General features: G+C 53.4%; 1 protein-coding gene across 2 annotated transcripts in view; it reads left to right on the top strand.

Moving 5' to 3' along the window:
* Positions 1-21,067, top strand: part of SHB (SH2 domain containing adaptor protein B) — a 138,950-nt gene that overhangs the window by 103,272 nt on the left and 14,611 nt on the right. For both annotated transcript variants that reach the window (XM_086415963.1, XM_086415964.1), the window contains exons 4-5: positions 3,863-4,034; positions 10,994-11,113. In XM_086415963.1, coding sequence (XP_086272089.1) covers positions 3,863-4,034; positions 10,994-11,113 — 292 coding nt within the window. The remainder of the gene's footprint in view (positions 1-3,862; positions 4,035-10,993; positions 11,114-21,067) is intronic.

Below are 21,067 nucleotides of genomic sequence, written 5' to 3'. Positions count from 1 at the left end.
TCTGGGCCAGGAGGTGTGTAGTAGGATTTTATACTGGCAGAAATTCCCAGATTCCGATTTAGCCAGTGGAGCACCCAGATTGTCCTGGGTGAAAGTGCCTTACAGTTCATCTAGTCCCTCACTCTTATCTGCCTCTGGCAGAACTAAGCCTAGAACCTTGTCTCCCACCTACCCCTTCCCACACCCCCACTCTGCTACCCCTGGGGCACCGTTCACCACTTGGGGCCAGAGGCCTGCTGCACTGTCCCTGTCTCCATTCTCTCCATTCCTCCAAACCAGAAAGTTAGCAGATGGGAGGCTTCATGGGAAAGTGCACACTGGTCCCGTTCTCCCTGACCCCACCTCCCACTGTGCCCCGATCTCCATCGCAGTGCGGTATTGCACAGGAGTCTTCCCCAACTTGCCCCGTGAGTAGTCAAGTCCTGTTGGAGTCATCTCCAATGTCCCTGTCATCACTGAGGGATTCAGCCTCCATCACCTTCCCTATCTCTCTGCCTCCAGGGTCACCCTTCAACCCTCTCTCCATCAGCAGTCAGAGAGGTCTTTAAAGCCCAGTCTGAAGGATGGCATTCCTTGATTCAACCCACTCATAGGATCAAGTCCCAGCTCTTTAGAAAGGTGACCAGACCCTCATCTGTCTACCTGATCCCAGTGCTTGCCCCTGCCCAACGTCACCCATCCAGGGCTTTGCAAGTTAGGTGGCTCAGGTCAGAACTTGCTTTACCTCTCTCTCACACCCCCTCCCAGGACGGTACCCCATTTGATCGGTTGCCCTGAGGGCTGGTGTGGCTCCCTGCAAGCTCTGACTGGGGAGCTGGGCTACTGGGAAGCCGGGGGAAGGCCCGTGGTGACATGTGTGTGGGGGCCCCCGCTCTGAACATCACCCCTTTATCACCACTGTGAAAGCTCAGCTCATCAGCTGGATGGAGGAGGATGTTTGTTTCTCAGATATCCAACCGCAGGACCTGTCCCCTAAAAGGGCCTTGAGGTCATTGCCACCTGGCTGTCTGTCCCCGTGGTTGGACACAGGACAGAACTGTAGCCAGAGAAGAGGGCAGGGAGCCTCCAGGCGGGTCCTCACTCTGCCCCAGTCCTGGCATCGTAGGCTGTGGGCGTCTGGAGGTTGGGGCTTGGCCTCTGTCGTGTTTTCTCACAGAGCTTAGGGTTTTCTGTGAGCCTTCTTCACCTGGACTTGCCAGCCCCATCCTCCAATGCTCAGGCCTAAAGCCAGTAGTGACCTTGACCCTCTGTCTCTCTCTCCCTCCATTCTGAAGACATATACAAGTCCGATTCTCAGTCACTTCCATCCACCTCTCCAATGCCAGCCCATCCTACAGGAGTTTACTCACTGCTTGGCTTTGCTCCTCGTCCATCTCACTCTCTCTCTCTTTTTAACAAACTTTTGTTTTTTTAAGAGTAGTCTTAGGTTCACAGCAAAATAGAGATGAAATTATGGAGAGTTCCCATAGACCCACATTCTCTGTCCCTTTTCAGCCCAGCAGTCCTGTTAAAGAGTACCAGGTCGAAAGCTTTCCCCATCAGAAGTCAGAATGGCTCTTCATTTTTCTCAGAATAAAACCAAAGTCCTTCTCAGGGTCCACAAAACCCCCAACCATGTGGTCCTGCTCCTTCCCACTCCCCTGGGCCTCAAATCCCACCCAGTTCAATCCACTCCAGTTGCCCTGGGCTGTGTTGTTTCTCAGTCACCCTCAGCCCATTCCTAAAGTCAAGGGCCTTGAATCTGTTCTTCCTTCTCCCCAGAATGTCCTTCCCCCAGACGTCCACGCTGCTCTGCCCCCTTCCTCCAGGCATTTGTTCAGATGCTGTGCTTTGAGAGGCCTGCCTTGTCCTGCTTTCCTTTTCTCCTGAGCACTTAGCCCCAGCCGGTATGTTGTGGATCTGACTTACTTTACTTGTTGTCTCTCAGACCCTGAACTCCAGAAGTGGGGATTTCTGTTTTGCTCAGTGCTGTTTTCCCCAACTGTGAACTAAGCCTGGCCCACGTGAACAGGAGTCTAGAAGGGACAGCCTGCCAGACCCTGCTGCAGTCACGAGAGTGACCAAACACGTGGGTCCAACCTGTCTCGAGCCTTCCGTTGGCAGGAACCCCCCTCCCAGCTGTTTTCTGTAGTGATTAATAGAGCAGCCTGTCTCAGAGGGATGGAAATGCTTCGCTGCCCTGATGGATGATCTGGCTCCGTGGCTGAGACGCACAACGAGTTCATTCACCATCCTCAGTGGTCCATAGACCGCACATCACCACCGTCAGGGCAGGAGTTTCCCACCACCTTCCGTGAACATGAGGTTGATTGCTGTGTAGCTGGGGTCGGAGGATGACTCGCCACGTCCGTGCTTGCTGGGTGGGGCTGGGGAGATTTCCAGCATTGTGTGTCTGTGGGCCTGTAGCTGGACGTGGCCTTGGGTACACGGTTCCGCAGGCCCTGGCCCAGTTTACTCAGCACTCAGTATATGTTGGGCCAATCAAATGTAATCCCTCATCTGATTCCCACAGCAGTCAGTATGATAAGAAATAGGGCTTCAGAGAAGTGGAGTGGCTTAGCCAAGGCACACAGCAGGTCATGGCCAACTTCAGAGGGGGACTTAGGGCAGTTCGGAGGCTTCTGTGAAGTACTTAGTATGTGTCCATATTGAGTAGGCATGATAATAGTAATGAAAACAACCCTTTATGATAGCATTTACTGAGCACAGACTAGCTACACACCAGGCGCTCTGCTAAGATGGCTGTTCATCCCCTGGCAGACTCCTCACAACAGCCCCACGAGTTGGGTACGGTCATCATCCCTAGTTTTCAGATGAGGCAACCGGAAGCCCATAGACATGACTTGCAAGGTGGACTGCTGGTCTCTACCAACACTTCTGGCAACTCCAATTTTGTTGGTTTTTAAATATTTATTTAGTTGCGGTATGCAGGATCTTTCATTGTGGCACAAGGGCTCCAGAGCACATGGGCTCAGTAGTTGCAGAATGCAGGCTTAGTTGCCCCGAGGAATGTGGGAAGCTTAGTTCCCTGACTAGGGATCAAACCTGCATCCCCTGCATTGGAAGGTGAATTCTTAACCACTGGGCCACCAGGGATGTCCTGGTAACTCCAGTTTTAGCTCAGTATTTTCCACTCTTTGTGGGGTGTCTCCAGGGTCCTGCCCTCCAAAGGTACCTCCCCAGCCCATGGGGTGAAGGGATGCTCCTGCAGGTCCAGGGCTGGAAAGAAGGCACATTGGAGGGCCCATCCCACTGTGCTGGGCACTACTCCAGCCTCACCTGGGGGCTAGTCCAGGACGGGGCTGGCTGTGTGGAGGGCCCACATGGTGGGGTGAGTATAGAGGAGCAGACAGCTGTGATGCAACACACCCCTCGACTGGAACTCTCTGGTTGTCCCAGGAGGAAGGGGGCAGATGTGGCCAGTGCAGCCCTGTGTCAGGGGGGAAGGTAGGAGAATGGAGGAGGAGAGGAGCCACTTGGAGGCAGGTTTTTGGCACAAAAAAAAGAAAAACTTTGCCCCTGACAACTGTCTAGGGAGCAGAGCCCCCTCTGGGAGTACCATGGCCCCTTTGATGGAGGTTGCGGGAGGGTTCCTTTGGGGATAAGGCTGAGCTCAGTGGCCTCTGGAGATTCAACCAGCCCCTCGATTGCACCATCTGATTGTGATGGCTCCTCACATCCTGGTTTGGGAAGCCCACAACTTTTGAGCCATGTCTGTTCATTGCCTGGAGCTCTTCTGCCTGCAAATTGTAAATCATCAACCAACCATGCTGATTTCCTGGCCCCACTATGTGCCGCCAGTGACTTGTTGGGCTGAGCTCTGGGTAACCAGGTAACCGTGCTCTTTCTCTCTCCCCCACAGCCCAGTTTAATGGCAGCGAGAAGCGGCAGTCATCCCCCTCACCTTCCCGGGACCGGCGGCGCCAGCTTCGAGCTCCCGGAGGGGGCTTCAAGCCCATCAAACATGGGAGCCCTGAGTTCTGTGGGATCCTGGGAGAGAGAGTGGATCCTGCTGTGCCACTGGAGAAGCAAATGTAAGTCCTCAGGGAGCAAAGCTCAGTCTCAGTGACCAGTTCACGGAGTCACTGTCGATGCTCATAGAAGGCCGAGGCCGCTGTCAAGTCTGTCCGGCCAGGATTAAAGCCCACCTCTCCTGACTCCTGGCCCTGTGCTTCCTCTCTCTCCTCTGTATCACCTGCCTGCCTTCGGATGGCTAGTAGGAAGGACAGTGGGATCGTCCACATGGTGTTCTGCTTACTTTTGTATCCTCCTTTCTAGTTTCATCATGCAGCAAGTGAGCTTTTAAAAAGCTAAATGTATATTAAACCCTCCTGCCTGATTGCATATTAGCTTTATTTTATAGCAGGAGTGATGTTTTTGCCCCACATCCCTGGAAGCTCAGGTGGTAAAGAATCTGCCTGCCATACAGGACCTGGGTTCGATCCCTGGATTGGGAAGATCCCCTGAAGAAAAGAATAGCTCCCCACTCCAGTACTCTGGCCTGGAGAATTCCATGGACAGAGGCTACAGTCCATGGGGTTGCAAAGAGTTGGGCACAACTAACTAACACATACACATGCTAAATCCTGCTGCCTATTAGCTTTAGTTTATAGCAGGAATGATCTTTTTGCCCCACATCTGCTTGATCTTAGTTGGGCAAGACCTTGGCACTCTTGATTTGGGTTTCCCCCAGAGAGTTCCCAGCTTTAATCAGCATTCGAGTCCCATCCCTGCTGCCCCTTGCCCCCCTGCTTCTCCGCAACATTCTGGTCAGTGTTGTCTCCATCCTCTTGACCGAGATGGTCATCTCCTTTCTCTGATGGGGTCTTGGGTCCCTGCTCTGCTCTGAAACCTTCCATGGTTCCCCATCGCCTCCAGGATAAAATCCCACCTCCCAGAATTGCCACTCACTTTGTGAATTGTTCCACATACCTGCCCTAGAGTAAGTGTCTCCTGGAACTTAACAAAGCACATCCTGGATCCCATGCTCATACCATCAGGTGTATTGCCCTCTTCACAAGTAAATGTGGGGTAAGTGGGATTATCATCTTACTGCAAAATGAGAAAATCGGGACCCCAAGAGATGTGGAGCCTTGGCTAGGATCTCCTGGCTCAGAGTGCTGAGGCAGGATTTGAATTCTGTGACTTGACCCCACACCTTCCTCTCACTTCCCTCTTGTATGTAATTTTCCCTCACCCTTAGCACGTGACCGGCGCAGAGTAGGCACTCAGTAAGGCCAGGAGATTAGCTGACACCCAGCGGGTTCCTTGTGAGACCTTGTCGAGTGCATCATGCACTATATTAGTCTCCACCCAGGGGATTCTGGTCTCGCCCGGCCGGCAGTGCATCCCTCACAGGAAATGCTCCCTCGCTGAGCAGGATGCAGAGTTTTCCGAATGATGTCATGCGCTCGTGTGCCCTTTTTTAAGCGTGTGCTGCAGCCTCCTTTGTGACAGCCCTGCGCCTGCTGCACAGAGCACATGGGGGGAGGGGGGAGGGGTAGGCTCCCAGCAGGTGTCGTGTTAATCTCTTACGTCTCACAGCCACACAGATTGGGTGGCAGGTTTTGCTTATTTCTGATCAGACTGTGCGCTTTTTAATCAACAAACAAAATATAATCCAGAGAAGCCTGGGAGCTATTCAGCGTGCATCCTGACCCAGGTCTGCCTGTGGTCAGCGGCCCAACCTCCCCTCTGCCCACACCCAGATGGAACTTCATGAGCCCCGTGAGGGCAGGTCTGCCTTTCCTTTCCTGTTCCCACCCAAAAGGCCCTCAGCCAAATCCAGAGTCATGGCTGGCTTTTCCTCCCCATCATCTCATCTCCCTGGGATTATTCCAGCTTGCTAGAGGCCTGCCTCATCACCCAAGAGGTAGGGTGGTGGGCTTAGGTAAGATCCCACTTCCAGCAGAGCCCGAGGACCCAGGACCCAGGACCCAGGCCGAGAGGTTCACTGTATCCCACCCAGGCTGATGCTGCCTCGGAATTTAGTAGGCACTTCCAATTCCCGACTTCTCCCCACCCTAGTGCAGGGGAGAGGGAAGGTAGGCGCACTGAGCAGGTGCCCCAGTCTTAGAGGGTTGTTAGGGATGGGCAGTCACACTTCTGCCCAGGCACCCAAACTACTCGCTGGCCCTCCTGGGACAGTGGAAAGGCTGCTCAGGTACTAAGGGCTGACTGCTCCCCAGCCTCCTAGAGGCAGCACACCGCCCGCTCCATTCAGCATTATTACCATCAGCACTTGAACGTGTCCTAGTCATGAACTTCTTGGTGGTGTTGTTCAGTCACTCAGTCATGTCCAACTCTTTGTGACCCCATGGACTGCAGCACTCCAGAGTTCCCTGTTCTTCACCATTTCCTGGAGCTTGCTCAAACTCTTGTCCACTGAATCGATGATGCCATCCAACCATCTCATCCTCTGTCACCCCCTTCTCCTGCCCTCAGTCTTTCCCAGCATTCAGGGTTTCTTCCAGTGAGTCAGCTCTTTACATCAGGTGGCCAGAGTTTTGGAGCTTCAGGTTTAGCATCAGTCCTTCCAGTGAATATTCAGGCTTGATTTCCTTTAGGATTGACTGGTTTGATCTCCTTGCTCTCCAAGGGACTTTCAAGAGTCTTCTCCAGCACCACAGTTCTAAAACATCAATTCTTAGGTGCTCAGCCTTCTTTATGAACTTCTTAAAACAAATAAATAAATAAATCTTGACTACACATCCCCATCTGACCCCAGCCCCTGTTGGGAATGTAACCTCCATGAGGGCAGGAACTTGTCTGGGTCACCATTGCGTGCCCAGTGCCTAGATTGGTGCCTGGCACATAATAGGTGCTTGGTGAATAGGTAGCTGTCCCCTCGGTGAACAGAGTCCCCACAGAGCTGTCAGTGCATTCGCTCTCCCTTCCATTACCTCCCATTCTCTCATCCACCCCAATCTGCTTCCCTTTTCTGCCTGGGTAACCAGCTGACCTCTTCTGACCCCTGTGGCAGCCAGCACATTAGACGGCTCCCTCCTTCTAAGACGCCCTCTGCTCCCGGTTTTCCTCTGCCTCCCCTGCCAGCTCCTCACCTCAAGCTGACCTGAAGGTTATACTGTCCAGGGCTCGGCTTCCAGCTACGTGCTCTCCCTGGGTAGTCTCCTCAGGATGCTGGTGGTGAGTCACCAGTTCGCATCCCCAGCCCACACCTCTCCCAGAACTCCTAACTCCTACGGCCAGCTGCCTTCTTGGCATCTCCACTTGGCTGACGAATGGGCATCTTAAATTTAACACGTTCAAAACCGGACTCCTGATCTCCTGGACACCCGCTGCTCCCCAGTTTGCCCACCGTCCCCACCCCACCCCAACAGCATCACATCTACCACGTTGCCCAAGCCACAGTCCTGAAGTCATCGTGATTCCTTTATTGGTGTCACACCAGCATCTAGTACGTTACTAACTTCCAGTTTTCCATCCAAACACATCCCGAATCCATCCATTCCTGTCATCTCAGGTCCTCCCATCTGGACCACTGCAGAAGCCTCCTCGCCTGTCTCCTGCTTCACTTCCCCTCTGGCCATTCTTCAGGGTAGCCTGTCTACCCTTTTGTAAAATTGTCCAGAGCAAGTATCTCTTAACATCTCTATTTAAAACTCTCATTGCCTTCCCTATGCTTACAATGAAATCAGACTTCTTCCTGTGGCCCACACGGCCTCGGGGAACTGGGCCCCGCCTCCTGTTCACCCGCATCCTGTCCCACTTCCCACAGTCACAGCACTGAACTGTTCTTGCTACCTTTTTGCTCTGTGAACACCCCAAGCTCATTCCTGCTTCTGGACCTTTGCACTTGGTGCTGCCTCTGCAGTGAACGTGTTTTCTTTGGCTCTTCACATGATTGGCTCCTTCTCAGTGCAGATTCTCAGGTCAAATGTCATCTCCTCGGGGTTGCCCCCCTGTCCATTCATTCCATAGTAGGTACCTCCCTCACCCCAGTCACTGCCTTATCACAAACCCAGCGTTCCTATATAGCAGTTGTCACTATCTGAAATTGTTTCCTGAATCTGTTGGTTGACTTTCTATCTGCCTGCATCAGTCCTTTGAGAACAAGGATATAGTAAGTGGTGAGTAAATAACTGGATGATCTCATGGGTGTTGGAGATTAATTAATTAAGATTAATTAATTAATCTTAATTCCCATGGTTCAGGCCTGAGTGGCCAGCTCTACAAAGTCCAGTGCATCCCCAAGATGGCCTCCTGCCTGGATTCTCTTTTCAGTTCAGGCAGGTCCTCCTTGGGCCCAGGGGTTGCCAGCCAGGCCCATCCTGTCTCCTGGTAGCCATCCTCATCCTGACAGTCTGCCCTCTCCCCATCCCCCAGTTGAGTGTCCTTTGCCTCTTCTCTCCCCAACTCCTCCTGTTTCTCCTTTGATCCTCTACCCCAAGTCTCCTGCCTTTCTCTACATGTGGAATGGCTGGAGCAGCTGGGGAAGGAACCAGCAGCTTATCCTGTTTACCCACCAGGGATCACCCTTAACGAGGATCCAGAACCCCCGAGGCCCATCTGCCACCGCCTTTCTTAGAGCCACTTGTCCTGTGCTCTGGGAGTTGGACTCAGGCAGCGCCTCCCTGGAGACTACTTCTTGGCCTTCCCTGAGGACGGCTGTGCTTCAAATAGCTGAAACTTGCTTGGCTAATAGAACAGCATTTTGTCAGCTCACTGGGGCTGTGTTACACAGGTGAAATTTCCTGGAAGACAACCTTGGCCAAACTGTTAACTCTCATCTCTAAAGTCAGCTCCATCCTTGTCTAACCACGTCTCACATATCTTTTCTTAAACATACACTGGCCTGTCACATCTCTGGGAGTGTTGTAATTATGGCAACCCATGCAGTTCCTAGCGTCACATCCTCTTAATTTCTGTTTAAGTATAGACAGGAAGGTGGGTCTGCAGTGTACACTTCCTCTCGCCTTTTCCCTCAGCGAGTCCCCCTCCAGATGTCCAGCCCCGGGTCTGACCTGTGAGTGGTCACCTCTTGGGCCATCAGTGACTCTGTCACAAGCTCATTGGACGGGGATACTCACGTCTCTCTCACTCTGCAGTCCTTGCTTTCCTAGAGCTGGTTGAGTTGGGTTTTTTTTTTTTAGGTTATAATTATGTCATCTTCACTGCTGCTAACTGTTTAGAACACTGCCTTATAAATGGCAGAACGTGCAGAGAAAGGCAGTGTGATGCTTTTCTCCACACAGGACGTCTGCACCAGAACTCTCACGGGTACTGTTCACAGGGCACTCCTGGGCCAGGTCCCGGAGGCAGGCTCCTCCATACACCTGCTGCTGCTGCTGCTGCTAAGTCGCTTCAGTCGTGTCTGACTCTGTGCAACCCCATAGACGGCAGCCCACCAGGCTCCCCCGTCCCTGGGATTCTCCAGGCAAGAACACTGGAGTAGGTTGCCATTTCCTTCTCCAATGCATGAAAGTGAAAAGTGAAAGTGAAGTCGCTCAGTCATGTCCGACTCCTAGTGACCCCATGGACTGCAGCCCACCAGGCCCCTCTGTCGATGGGATTTTCCAGGCAAGAGTACTAGAGTGGGGTGCCATTGCCATACACCTGGGGGAGGTATAAAATTAAATGCAGTCTACACAGCAGCAGCCTGAAATACTGGTAGTTGGGGAAGTGACCTTTGGCTGTCTGCAAGTTCACTTCTCTTTTGGCTGATGCTGGTAGCTGCCAGTTGCTGAAACTCACCCCATTGCAGGCTCTCCATCAGCCCTTCAGTGCATCATTCTGTTTAATCCTCACAACCCCCAAACAGGAATAGAGTGACCCTAAGTTAGGAAACTGAGATGCACTCAGATTTAGCCTCTTGCCCCAGACTCCCAACTGGCCAGTGGCAGAGCCAGGTCTGTGCCTCCGCGGCCAAAGCATGATCTATCCTTGACCACTGGCACCTCTGGTTCCCTTCCTAACCACATCTCTGGCCATCTTCCCACTGACCCGATCCCTCAGAGACCATAATGTAAGTAAGTAGAGACCTGTTCTGAGTACACCTACTGACCAGCGTCCTAGGATCTTCACTCTGCCACTGAAACTTAAAGTTCAACTTTTCCAATCTTGAAAACCCACGTCCCCCTTTGGTCTTGCACTCGAGGCCTTAGCCAGGCATCTGCCATGGCGCCCCTCCCATGAGATTCTGCCACTCACCACGTGCTGCCCGGAAGCAGAACGGCTGGGGTTCCCACGTGCCCGGTCGATGCCAGATGCACTTGGCGGGAGCACTGGTTTGGCCACCCCACCCCACCGCCTGCTTTCCTGAGTGACGAGCACCGGCCCTCTGTCCCGCAGATGTCGCAGAGCCAGCATGTGTCCCGCCTGTCAGCACCCTCTGATGGCTTCTGTGTCTCTCAGAGAGACCAGAGTCCCCTTGTACACAAGGCCCCCAACCCAGCCCTGCCACGGGGCCTCTGAGGCCTCAGCGCCCACACCGCCCCTTTGTCTCACTCTAGCCGTCACTGGCCTTCTTGTTGTTTCCAAAACATGCCAGGCATCCTGCTTTGGCTGCCTTTCTTCTGCCAAATAGGCTGTTTTCCAGCTTCTTCCTTTGTGGCATCTTCCCTCAGCTCCTTCAGGCCCATACTGAAATGTCACCCCCTGCAGAAGGCTTCCCTTGCTGCTGCTTAAGACAGCAGTCCCTCCCGCCAGCTCCAAGCCAGGTGACCCTGCTCCGTGTCCTTCGTGGCATCCACACTAGACTGTGTGCCTCACGGTGTGGAGGCCAGGTTTGCGTACCACACTCTCCCCAAGACCTGCATGCAGCAGGCACTGTGCATGTCTAATGAGTGACTGAACACGCGCGCGCACAGGCACACGTGACATCTGCACGCACAGGGACGCGGCCTAGTGACGAGGCCCAGGATGCCACAGCCGCCCTCCAGTGGGGCTGAGCCTCCTCGGGGCAGATGGGTTTCAGGATGTCAATGGTGGGGGTCTATCCCTGCTGAACTCTGACCCCATCTCTTCTCCGCAGATGGTATCACGGAGCCATCAGCAGGGGCGACGCTGAGAACCTGCTGCGCCTCTGTAAGGAGTGTAGCTACCTTGTCCGGAACAGCCAGACCAGCAGGCATGACTACTCCCTCTCCCTGAAGTGAGTAACCTCGGCCACCCCTGGCCCTTGGCAGCCTCCCGTGATGTGCGATCCGGCCCGGCTGTCTGAGGCAGAAAGACCCGCCAGTGTCCCCCCGGGGAAACTTCCAGCATGAGTTATTTCACGCCTTGCTTTTCCAATTTGATCTAATTCTTCTGGGACACAGAGAAGTTTTTATATTCTCCATTTCTGCCTCCCTTGAAGAGGAGGGGCATTTTCCTAGGATTTATATTAAATATCCAAGAATAGCTTCCACATCTGCCGTGAGCCAGGGACTGTAGAAGCACTTAGCGTGCCTCGTCCCTCCTTCAAACCTCACAACAGCCCTTTGAGGAGAAACATCTTGTCCCCATTGTGCAGATGAGGAAGCTGAGGCTCAGAGAGGGACCAGGGCTGACCCGAGGCGGGCTGGGTCAGCACTCAAGGCCCGGTGTTTGACGCCCCACTGCTCCTGCTGCACCCGTGGGAACCACCTTTTCCTTATGTTCTTGGCTACTGTTGGGAAAGCCTCTGTTTTCTGTGTCGCACGAAGGTTGTAAGGAACCCCACAGAGAGCCAGGAAGAATCTTGCTGACATGATCACCTGCAGTTGCTTTGTAAACTATTGGGTCTTTGTGATCCACAAGATGTTGCTTTCAGGATAGGTGACCCTGAAATAAGAAAAGGGTTTTTTGATTGAGGGTTTCATCCTTCAGTGCTATTGCTGGATGGAAGCCAACATATTGACTAAAACCCATTTTACAGATAGGAAAAGTGAGACTGGGAGAGAGGAGGGATTTAAAGAGTTAATGACAGAACTGAGATATAAACCCAGGTCCTTCAGCCAGCACAGACCACTGGGAGCAATGGTCAGCCAGCGCAGACCACCAGAAAGCAAGCAGCTGCCTGCTTTCTTTCTACTCAGCTTGCTGTTATTCGAGGCCAGGTGATGCAGAGAGAACTGCCAGGACGCATCAGGAGAGCCCTGTGCAGGCCAGCTATGAGGTCAGTAGGGTCGGTGCACACAAGCAGAGAGAGACTGGCCTGGGCTCTCTGCTCATGACTGACCCCACCTGCAAGGGACCGTGACAAACTGCAGAGCGGAGCCTGGGCCGGAAACAGAGGCACCGGAAGTCTGCCTGGAGAAGGGAGGATGTGTGGGGACATGGAGGAACCACAGGTCTCTCAAGGACATCAGGGCAGAAGTGGTAGATGGGGCGTTATGGGCAGGTGGATTCCAGGTCAGCAAGAGGTACGGTTCTCTAACCCTTCAAGCCTATCAGGAATCAGAGCTGCCTCAGAAGGTGGTGAGTGTCTCATCACTGGGGATGTGCAACCAGGAGCTGGACAACTGCTTTGCCAGGGAGGATGTCGAGGGGATTTCTGAGCCTCTGGGAGGGCACTCAGGGCAAGCGACACATGGATACTTCATTGTCCACCGTCAGGCCTGACAGCTTAGAATCAGGCCGGTTTTATTACAGCCAAGGAGAATTCAGTATGCTAAACTGTAGCTGGGCTGATGGCGGCCAAAGTCAAAGGGCTGTCCCTGCCTAGGGGAGAGGGCAACAGCAGGGAGAGGTGCACACAGCTGCTGTGCTGCCAGGGTCAGGGGTCTTGAACTCCCTACTGCTCCATGCTGCCTCTTCCCGCCCCCACTGTTCGAGGTAACCTAGCAACCGGGTGCCCATGAATGATGCTTCCAGATCTTCACCTTCCTGCCTCAAGGTGAACTGTGCCTTTCTGGGCTGCAGGAGGTGAGAGAGATGAGTGACATCAGAGATGGGACTCCATATCACCATCCATCCTTCCTTGCTGACCCGGATAGACTGCCCACTCCCTGGTCTTCCACACACTCATCACACTGGCCGTCTCTGAGTTCCTCAGTGTATTTCACTCTTCCTGGAATTCCGTCATCTGGGACCAGGCCAGAGGCGTCTTCCCTAGAGAACTGGCTGAAGGCACAGAGGAGGGGGTGGGGGCGCCCCACTCCAGCCCAGTCATTCCTGCACGTGTCAGGGACCCATCTCGCTTCTGTTTATTCACTGGGAGCACACGAGGGATCTTGAACCAGGGGTGGGAACTACTCACACCAGCAGGGCCCGAAGGGTCCACTCCCCAGCATCCTGAGCCCGTGCCATCCGTCATGCGGACAGAGGCAAATGCTGGCTCACAGGTGGGTCTTCAGAAGAGTGTGCGTGTCACGGTTCTAAGGGCGTAGTTCCCTTTTCATCCCAGGTTTGCTCCCTTCCCCGACCCTCCTGCTCTGTCACAGGCTTACAGTCCAGGGGCCGGGCTTTCCCATTCCCTGACCTCGTGGCCTCGGCAGCCGTGTCACCTTTCTGAGCCTGTGTCCTCACCTGTGCACGAGAGGCAATGCTGTTCTCCATATAGACAGAGAGGCCCATCAGTGTCCCTGGCTCTCCAGATTTCCCCTGGCTTACTGTAGCCGGATCCCCTGCACCTCCCAGGCAAGGGGAGAAGGTGGGGGGCACAGCTCAGGGGGGGCCTGTGCTGGGACCTCGACCAGAGCACTCTGCCATCAAGCCCGGGTTTGTCTTCCTGCACCCGTCCTGTCTGTTCTCATTATCAGGAAGTGCAGTCTGGATGACTGGTCTCTGCCCACGGATGCCAAGGTAGAGGGTTTAGTTTTGCATGCTTGTCTAGAGCCATTAGATCCCAAACGCCAGAGGGGTGGTCTTACCTGGTCAGCTTTCCCTCAAAGGAGGCTGGGGAGGAGGGTTGGGCCAGGGCAACCTACTAAGGGAAGTTGGGCTTGTTTTCCAGAGCAGCCCTAGTAACCAGCCAGGCTGCCAATCAGGGAGAGACACCTGGCATTCATCACCTCAACCCCAAATGGAACTGCCCTGGTACTGAATGTCCCAGCTGCTTGGGGCAGGTGCCAGCTTTGCCAGCCACCATGGAGGTTTGGGGTCTCTTTGATGCTGAAGGCTGCCTGGCAGGGGCGGGGTGGGGAGTGGCATTATCAGGATTGCAGTGCATATTGACATTGGAATTCTGGCTATGTTATCATGTGAGCCTTGGGTCCTGCTGTGAGGGTGTTCTGGGGAAGAGAGAGAGTTTGGGGTCTGTGGCCCCAGAGGACAGGGCTCTCCACCCCTCCACGCCAGAGGACAGAGCTCATCCATCTGTCCCTTGGCAGATATTTATCAGAGCCCTGGGTACCAGGCACAAGGCTGTGCAGAGGCGGGAGCAGAGGTGAGGACAGTCTGGCCTAGGCAGCAGAGCTCCCAGTCTGGGCCTTGTTGCTTGCAGAGGGCTTGGGGGCCGGAGCTGGCATAAGGGTGGGAGGGTCTGGAAAAGCGGCAGGGCAGAGGTACATTGAACCTTAAGGAGAGGGTAGGTATTCCCTAGGAAGGGACAGTTGGTGGGCATCTCAGGTAGAGGGGACACGCCAGACAAAGCCCTGGAGATGCAGAAGAGCCTAGGCAGGGCTCAAGCCCCACAGAGGAGCTGATACTCAATTCTTAGTGATGGGGCCACCCTCAGGCATCCAGCCATGTGCTTAAACCTCACTTCCACCCTGAGTACTCGCAGTACTTCACAGTTTTAGAAAACCTGCATATTGATGTCGGGACAGCCCTATGGGGTGGTCAGGGCAGACATCACCACCCTCATCATCAGTGTCGAGCCTCTAGTGACCTTAGATGCCCAGCTGGTCCAGTCCCTTGGCTTTGTGGCCAAGGAGGCCAAGACCCAGAGGGGACTCACGACTGACCCAGCTACCCAGCTGCAAGTGACCACACAGACAATAGAGATGGTGTCTGCATCCCACTGTGGGGACCAGTCAGATCCCTGGACCAGGCCAAGCAGCCACCCACCTGCCCCTTCACCAAAAGCTTTTCCCTGCACCCATGGTAATCCAAGACTGTGCCTGCCTTCCTCAGTTTCTCACATCCCTCCGTGGCAGCGGCCCCCACCATGACGCAGTCTCACAGAGGTCCTGCCTTGTCACTTTTCAACATTGTCCTCAACCCCTTCTGCAGACCTCTCCGTCTTCCCATCTCCAGCCTGACCCAGCAGGGCACTGGGCCACTGGCCGCCAGCACACACCACTGACCCCTGGTACACTCACTCTAGCCTCAGGAAAGCAAAAGGTTGAGCTCTTAGAAGTTGGCAAGAAAACATCACCCTCTTACACAGTTTCCTGTCTGGAAAGGCAAGCAGTGGGAGAAAGGGATTTAAAAAAAAAAAAAAACAAAACCTCATTAAAAGGGTTCTTTAGGCACTTTGGACTATGAATGACTCTTTGCAAGTTCTAGTTTCATGAGTTTTTACAAAGGAATCTGGACAAGATGAGGGAAACAGGACTTCAAAGACTGGAGGGTTTACAGCTGGGACGTAGGAGAGCACCAGGGCCTCCTCTTATGCTTGGGAACAGGGACAGACAGAGTGACCCTCCTGGCCTCAGCAGAGATGCCCCTGCTGCTTTGACCTGGGCCCAGCCCAGCTCTCTTTAGGCCCTGAGCTGCCATCCCCAGTAGGGTACACAGCCCCAGGGAGGCCTCGAAAGGTGCCTTCAGCTTTCAAATCCCCACAGGCAAACTGCGCAACAACCTTGCAAATGTGGCCCAGATTCTGACCTCAAGAGACATTTCTGACCTTTCCATCAGATTGCAACTCAGCCCCAATCTCTCAAGAGTCTTCCTCAGCCCATAAGCTCTGTCCCTTCAGTTTCTTGTCAATTACTGGGCTCCAGTCTCCAGGAGTTCATAGCCCAAGTGGGGAAGAAGTGGCATTTATACTGGTAACTCAGATACTCACAGAACATGTTTAAGGCTACCTAAGGCAGAAAGTGGGCTTCCCCTGATGGCTCAGATGACAGGAGACCTGGGCTCAATCCCTGGGTCTGGAAGACCCCCTGGAGAAGGGAATGGCTACCCACTCCAGTATTCTTGCCTGGAGAATTCCATGGGCAGAGGAGCCTGGTGGGCTACAGTCCATAAGGTTGCAAAGAGTCAGACATGACTGAGTGACTAACACTTTCACTTTTTCACTTTTCAAGGCAGAAAGTGCTCAGGTCCGTGAAAGAGGGAAGGAACCAGAAGAGAGGGTGTTGGAAGGCTGCCCTGTGGACAGGGCAGAGAGGACAGCCAGGCAGAGAAGATGGCACAGAGACAGGAAAATGCAGAGCTTGTGTGAGAATAACAAGTAACATTGGCAGGAGCCAAGGAGAAAGGTGGCACTGGTCATCCAGCTGAGGAATTGGGGCTCTATCCTGTACATCAGGGAGCATTCCTGAGGGTTTTGAGCAGGGTTGCAGTCATGTCCCCAGAGCTGTGCTCTAGAACCATTCATGAACTAGGTGGAACATCACTCTGCTTCCCTGTGCCCTCGCATGTCCACAGACATGCCACCAAAGCTAGCACAGTCCAAGAAGTGGGCGGGAGTCCCGTGGGAGATCACTTTTAAAGATGTAGAGGGAGGGACTTCCCTAGCAGTCCAGTGGTTAAGATTCTGCACCTCCAATGCAAGGGTTCGGGTTCAATCCCTGGTCGGAAACTAAGATCCCACATGCTGCATAGTGTGGCCAAAATTTGTTTTTTTAAAAAAGTAAAGATATAAGAGTGAAAAGCATGGGCTCTGCAACCAGTGAGATACATGGATTCGAATCCTTGCTCCACTCTTAACTGCTGTGTGATTCTAGCCACATGAATTTACCTCCCTGATCATCACTTGGAAAGCTATGTAGGCCACTCTCATGAACTTCTTATAAAAATTAACGCAGCCTAGCAGGCCCGACCGACAGCAAGTACTTGGTATATGCAGTCTCCACTCCTCCCAGCTTTCCCAGAGCCTTTAGAAATTGCCACGGAGCCAGCATGGTGGACGAGGCTGCACTGGGTCGCACACCCTGGGGGTGTGTCTGGGCTGTAGCTGCCTCTGGATGACTTGTGCCGGTGTCTTTGTCCCCACCCCCAGTGCCCATAGAAAGAGGGTCCAGCGTTTGATTCATAAATTTGCTTCCAGGTCAAGGTCCCCATGGTCAGGACGAGCTTCTCTTTCTGCTCCGTCCTAAGGACAGTGGGAAGGCCCCACCTCCTTCTTCAGGTGGGGAGGAGGGGGCGGAACGATTTATCAAGAAAATGCCTCCTGGTCTGATTGCCAAACGAGGCCCTTCAGGTTCCCACCTGGAGCTGGGAGGTTGTGCTGACTGCTGGGCAGCCAGTCTTCACCCAACAGACGCTTCCTGGGAGGGTGGTGCGTGTGGCGGGGCCAGAGCAGACGATGGGCTGTGTTCCAGGGGTGCGGGGGGCACATTTCTGTTAGGGTTGTTTTTCCTTCTCCTCTCCCTTCATTGATTTATATGGTAAAGGAGAGAGTTTTCAAACAGTAGGCATGTCTGGGTCTAGGCAGGCGAGCAAGTGATTAATCTTAGTTTGTTGCTGCTGACAGCCAGGAGCAAGAAATAATAACAGTTTGTGGGGTGGGGAGAGGTGGGGGAACGCGGAAAGACTGCTCACCCTTCGATCATCAGAGGGAGCACGGACTCCAGTTCCTTCTGCCATCTGAGCACCCCTTGTTGAGTGGGCGTCTGAGGCTTTGTCCTCTTAGCTCCACAATGGCTGCTCCCATGGGTGAGCCCCCAGAGTGGTCTCCCAGACCACAGTGGAGGCTTCCAAGCCATTGTGGGCTTCCCTACCCAGCATGACCTCCTGCCCTAGAATGTGGGACTCTTGCCCCACAGGTAGGCTTCCCTACCCACTTGCCCTCCTCCCCAGCCTGCCCTTGAGGGCTTCAAGAAAGGCAGGTATGTACCGCCTGGGGCACTGCCCAGCTCCGATGACCGGGGCCCTAGTTTCCTGGCTGTTTGCCCCCATGCCCCCCTTACTTTGTACCTCTCTGAGCTGCCAGGTGGGTGTGAGGGCTGGAGGAGGGGGGATACCAAAGAAAGAGAGGCGGGGGTCAGGCAAACTGGCACAAGGTAGCTGGCTGATTCCAGGCAGACAGCGATGGCAGGAGAGGGTGGGGTAAGGAAGGGCTTTGACCTGGGCCTTGGGGAATGAGGAGGGCTGAGACAGTTGGGAGTGGGCAGAGTAAGGAGCTGCCCATGCTGAGGAAACAGCAGACCAGGAGGAGAGAAGCTGCCTACTTTCCAACCCAGTTTTCAGTAGATCCAATCACTAACATCCTCCCCATCTCCCCAGAATAGAGGCAGCTCAGTGTAGCAGAAGACATGAGCTCTGGATCAGTCTGGCATGGGCTTTTGAACCTCAGCTCTGCCACTTAGCTCACTGTCTTTGTTACAGACTTTGTTACAGCCATAGGTTATTGAGAAAAGAGCTGGGTGTGGTTCAGTCCCCTGCCCTGACTGTCCATGCCCACATCCACTCCCCTTTACGGTGATAGGATCTCAGAGTTCATACAGGCTGCCACTTGAGAAAATCCTGCGCTACTATGACTGAGACAAATCACTGAGAGCTGAGAGCTCATGTTAAATCCAGGCTGCCCTCTTGATGACTGTGTGACCTTGAGTAAGTCACTTAACCTCTCTGATCTGCCAGTTCCTCATCAGCTCCTGAAGATGATGACCACCTCAACAGGCATGCAGAACTAAGGCCAGAGAGAGGGAGACGCTTGTCTGCCTCCTAGCTTCTCAGCCAGGCCCTGAGATTGGGCAGCATTTGTGTCAGCCTGAGACAAAGAGCAAGTTGGAGGGGAGTGTCTGCATCTTTGCTCTTGCTACACGGAGGGTTTCACATCCTTTCAGGGCTGATGGAGGGAAAATGAACTTTCTGCTCAATTAGTGGACAGCATGTTTTCGCCTTCTCTAAAAGGTTTAAAGGAAATGGTGCAATTAGGAGCTACTGCTGTAGGCAAAACAATAGGCTCCTCAAACGTTCTGTGTAGGAGATGAAATGAAAATAGTGAACTTTAGAGATAGAGGTTTTCAGAAGCCCCAACTGATGGTCGCTGAATCTGGAAGGCAGGTCAGGATGGAGGGCTGGCTGCTGAGGAGGCTGCAACAGTTCAGCGAAGGACTCAGGCAGTGGGAGTAAACAGAGGTCATGTCTTGGTAGAATCGAAGAGGATGAGAAAGAGCAAGGAGCCTGGGGCCTCGTTCCGATTTCTGAACGGCCGGGTAAGTGGTGGCTCCGCCAGCTGCAACACAGACCTGGAACTCTCAGTTTTGAAAAACCCAGGAAACTCATCATAACTCAAGACGAGTTTTCATCCCTGCCCCAATTGCTGCCCCAAACCCAGAGGCAAGAGGTGCCTGCACTCACACTGCCAGCCCGTTGTCCAGAGCACCTGCCAACCTGGCAGCGCCCAAGGTGCCCACTGATGGGTTGGGATTTCCCTTCCTGACCTGCCACGTCTCCCCTCCCAGCCAGGCACACAGCATTGCCCTTTACTCCCCCGAGAGCTCCCTAGTGCAGTGTCTGAGCCACCCCGATTACATTTCCAGCTGGTTTTTAATTATCTTGTATCAGCCACATAAATCTGCCTGTGTGGCTCGCCTGCCGGGTGGCAGAGGGGGAGCAGGGTGGGGCGGGGGGTGGTTCCAAATGCCCATTCATTGCCAGGAAGCCTCTCATGCCCTGGGACAGCTTCCTTTCTGAAGCACTGGTCTCAAAATGTGAAAAACATTTCTTTCCAGTCACATTTCTAACATCTTGTTAATAGGATTTATTTAACAATATTTTTGCAAAAGCCATCTGGGAATGGCTTGTTTGGGAACTTGGGAGGACACGTGGGTACTACAGGCCCAGGCCGTGGTGACAGATTACAGACCTCGTACCTGCCATCAGAGAAGGGACAGAAACATGGAGAAGGACTCAGTCAGGGGCCAGGGGACCAGGGCCTGAATCCCACTGCTTCCACCGGCTGTGGGGGTTACCCAGCGAATTATTTCATGTCTCTGAGCCTCACCCCTGAGGCTCAGGGACACAGCGGAAGGGAGATCTCTTTGTAAATTCCCGAGTGGCTGTATAAATGCAGGTGGGGTTATTTATAGAAACTTGTGCCTTCCCCGGGGAAGAACTGGGGGTCTTACTTTGCTAATAGCCTAAGTAAATAGCTGGATGTTCCCCAGAGGAAATATAACCAGCTCTCTCCTTGAGGCATCTGGTGGGGCTTGAAGCACCCAGCTTCATTCAGTAAAATCTCAAGGTTTCCTGTTCCCCACACCCTCAGGCCCTTGCAACCAGAAGAGTCTTGAATCATCCAGGTCAAAACCCTGGCTTTCGGATGAGAGAAACAGGCGCAGGAAGAGAAAAGGACCTTCCCAAGGTCCCGCAGCGAGTTGCTGGTGGAGCCCAGATGTCTCGACTCCCATCCAGGGTTATTACCCTTCTGAAGCCCCATAGCACTATATTTTCTTCTCTCATTTTCTCCATAAACGTTCTTGGTATTTGCGGCAGATTTATAAAATGGGATGTCAGATTTTATAGCTCTCATCTTTGCTCCCACAGTTCAAATTCTAAAGCTATAAAAATGATGTTTTGCTGTGTCTGAGCGTGTGTCACACTCACATATGCACATATTTTGTGCCTCAAACCCGTCCTTTGCTGAGCACACCCCACCCCCCAACAGTGAGCAGCCGCCGACCTCCTTCCAGCCTAGGGTGCTTTCTGCCACTATAAATGCCTTTTTAAAAAAAGGATCGCTTCACCCAGGAGGAATATAAGAAACAATTGGTTTTGGCAAAGCTGGCTTATTAGAAATGCTTTAATTAGAACTTTTTTTTTTTTTTTTTTTTGCTATTTTCCTTTTGAAAATCCACACGCTGCTCACAGCTCCAGGCGGTTTGGGGATCAGCCTGTCACATTCTCAGCACAGACTTTCAGGGCAGGGGTGACAGGTCAGCAGCCTAGGTGTCACTGCTGCATTCCCGCTGGGCACCAGGCCTCCAGCTGGATAGGGAGACAGAGGGACAAGAATAGGTGAGGGCTGTGGTAGAGGGAAGTGTGGCAGGGAATAAATAAGGGAAGAAGAAAGTGAGTCTGACTGGTG

The sequence above is a fragment of the Bos grunniens genome, chromosome 8 (assembly GCF_055505025.1).
Source record: "Bos grunniens cultivar Pamir isolate PY7600 chromosome 8, Bosgru_T2T1.0, whole genome shotgun sequence".
NCBI classification, from domain to species: domain Eukaryota; kingdom Metazoa; phylum Chordata; class Mammalia; order Artiodactyla; family Bovidae; genus Bos; species Bos grunniens.
This window is presented reverse-complemented; position numbering and strand designations above follow the sequence as displayed.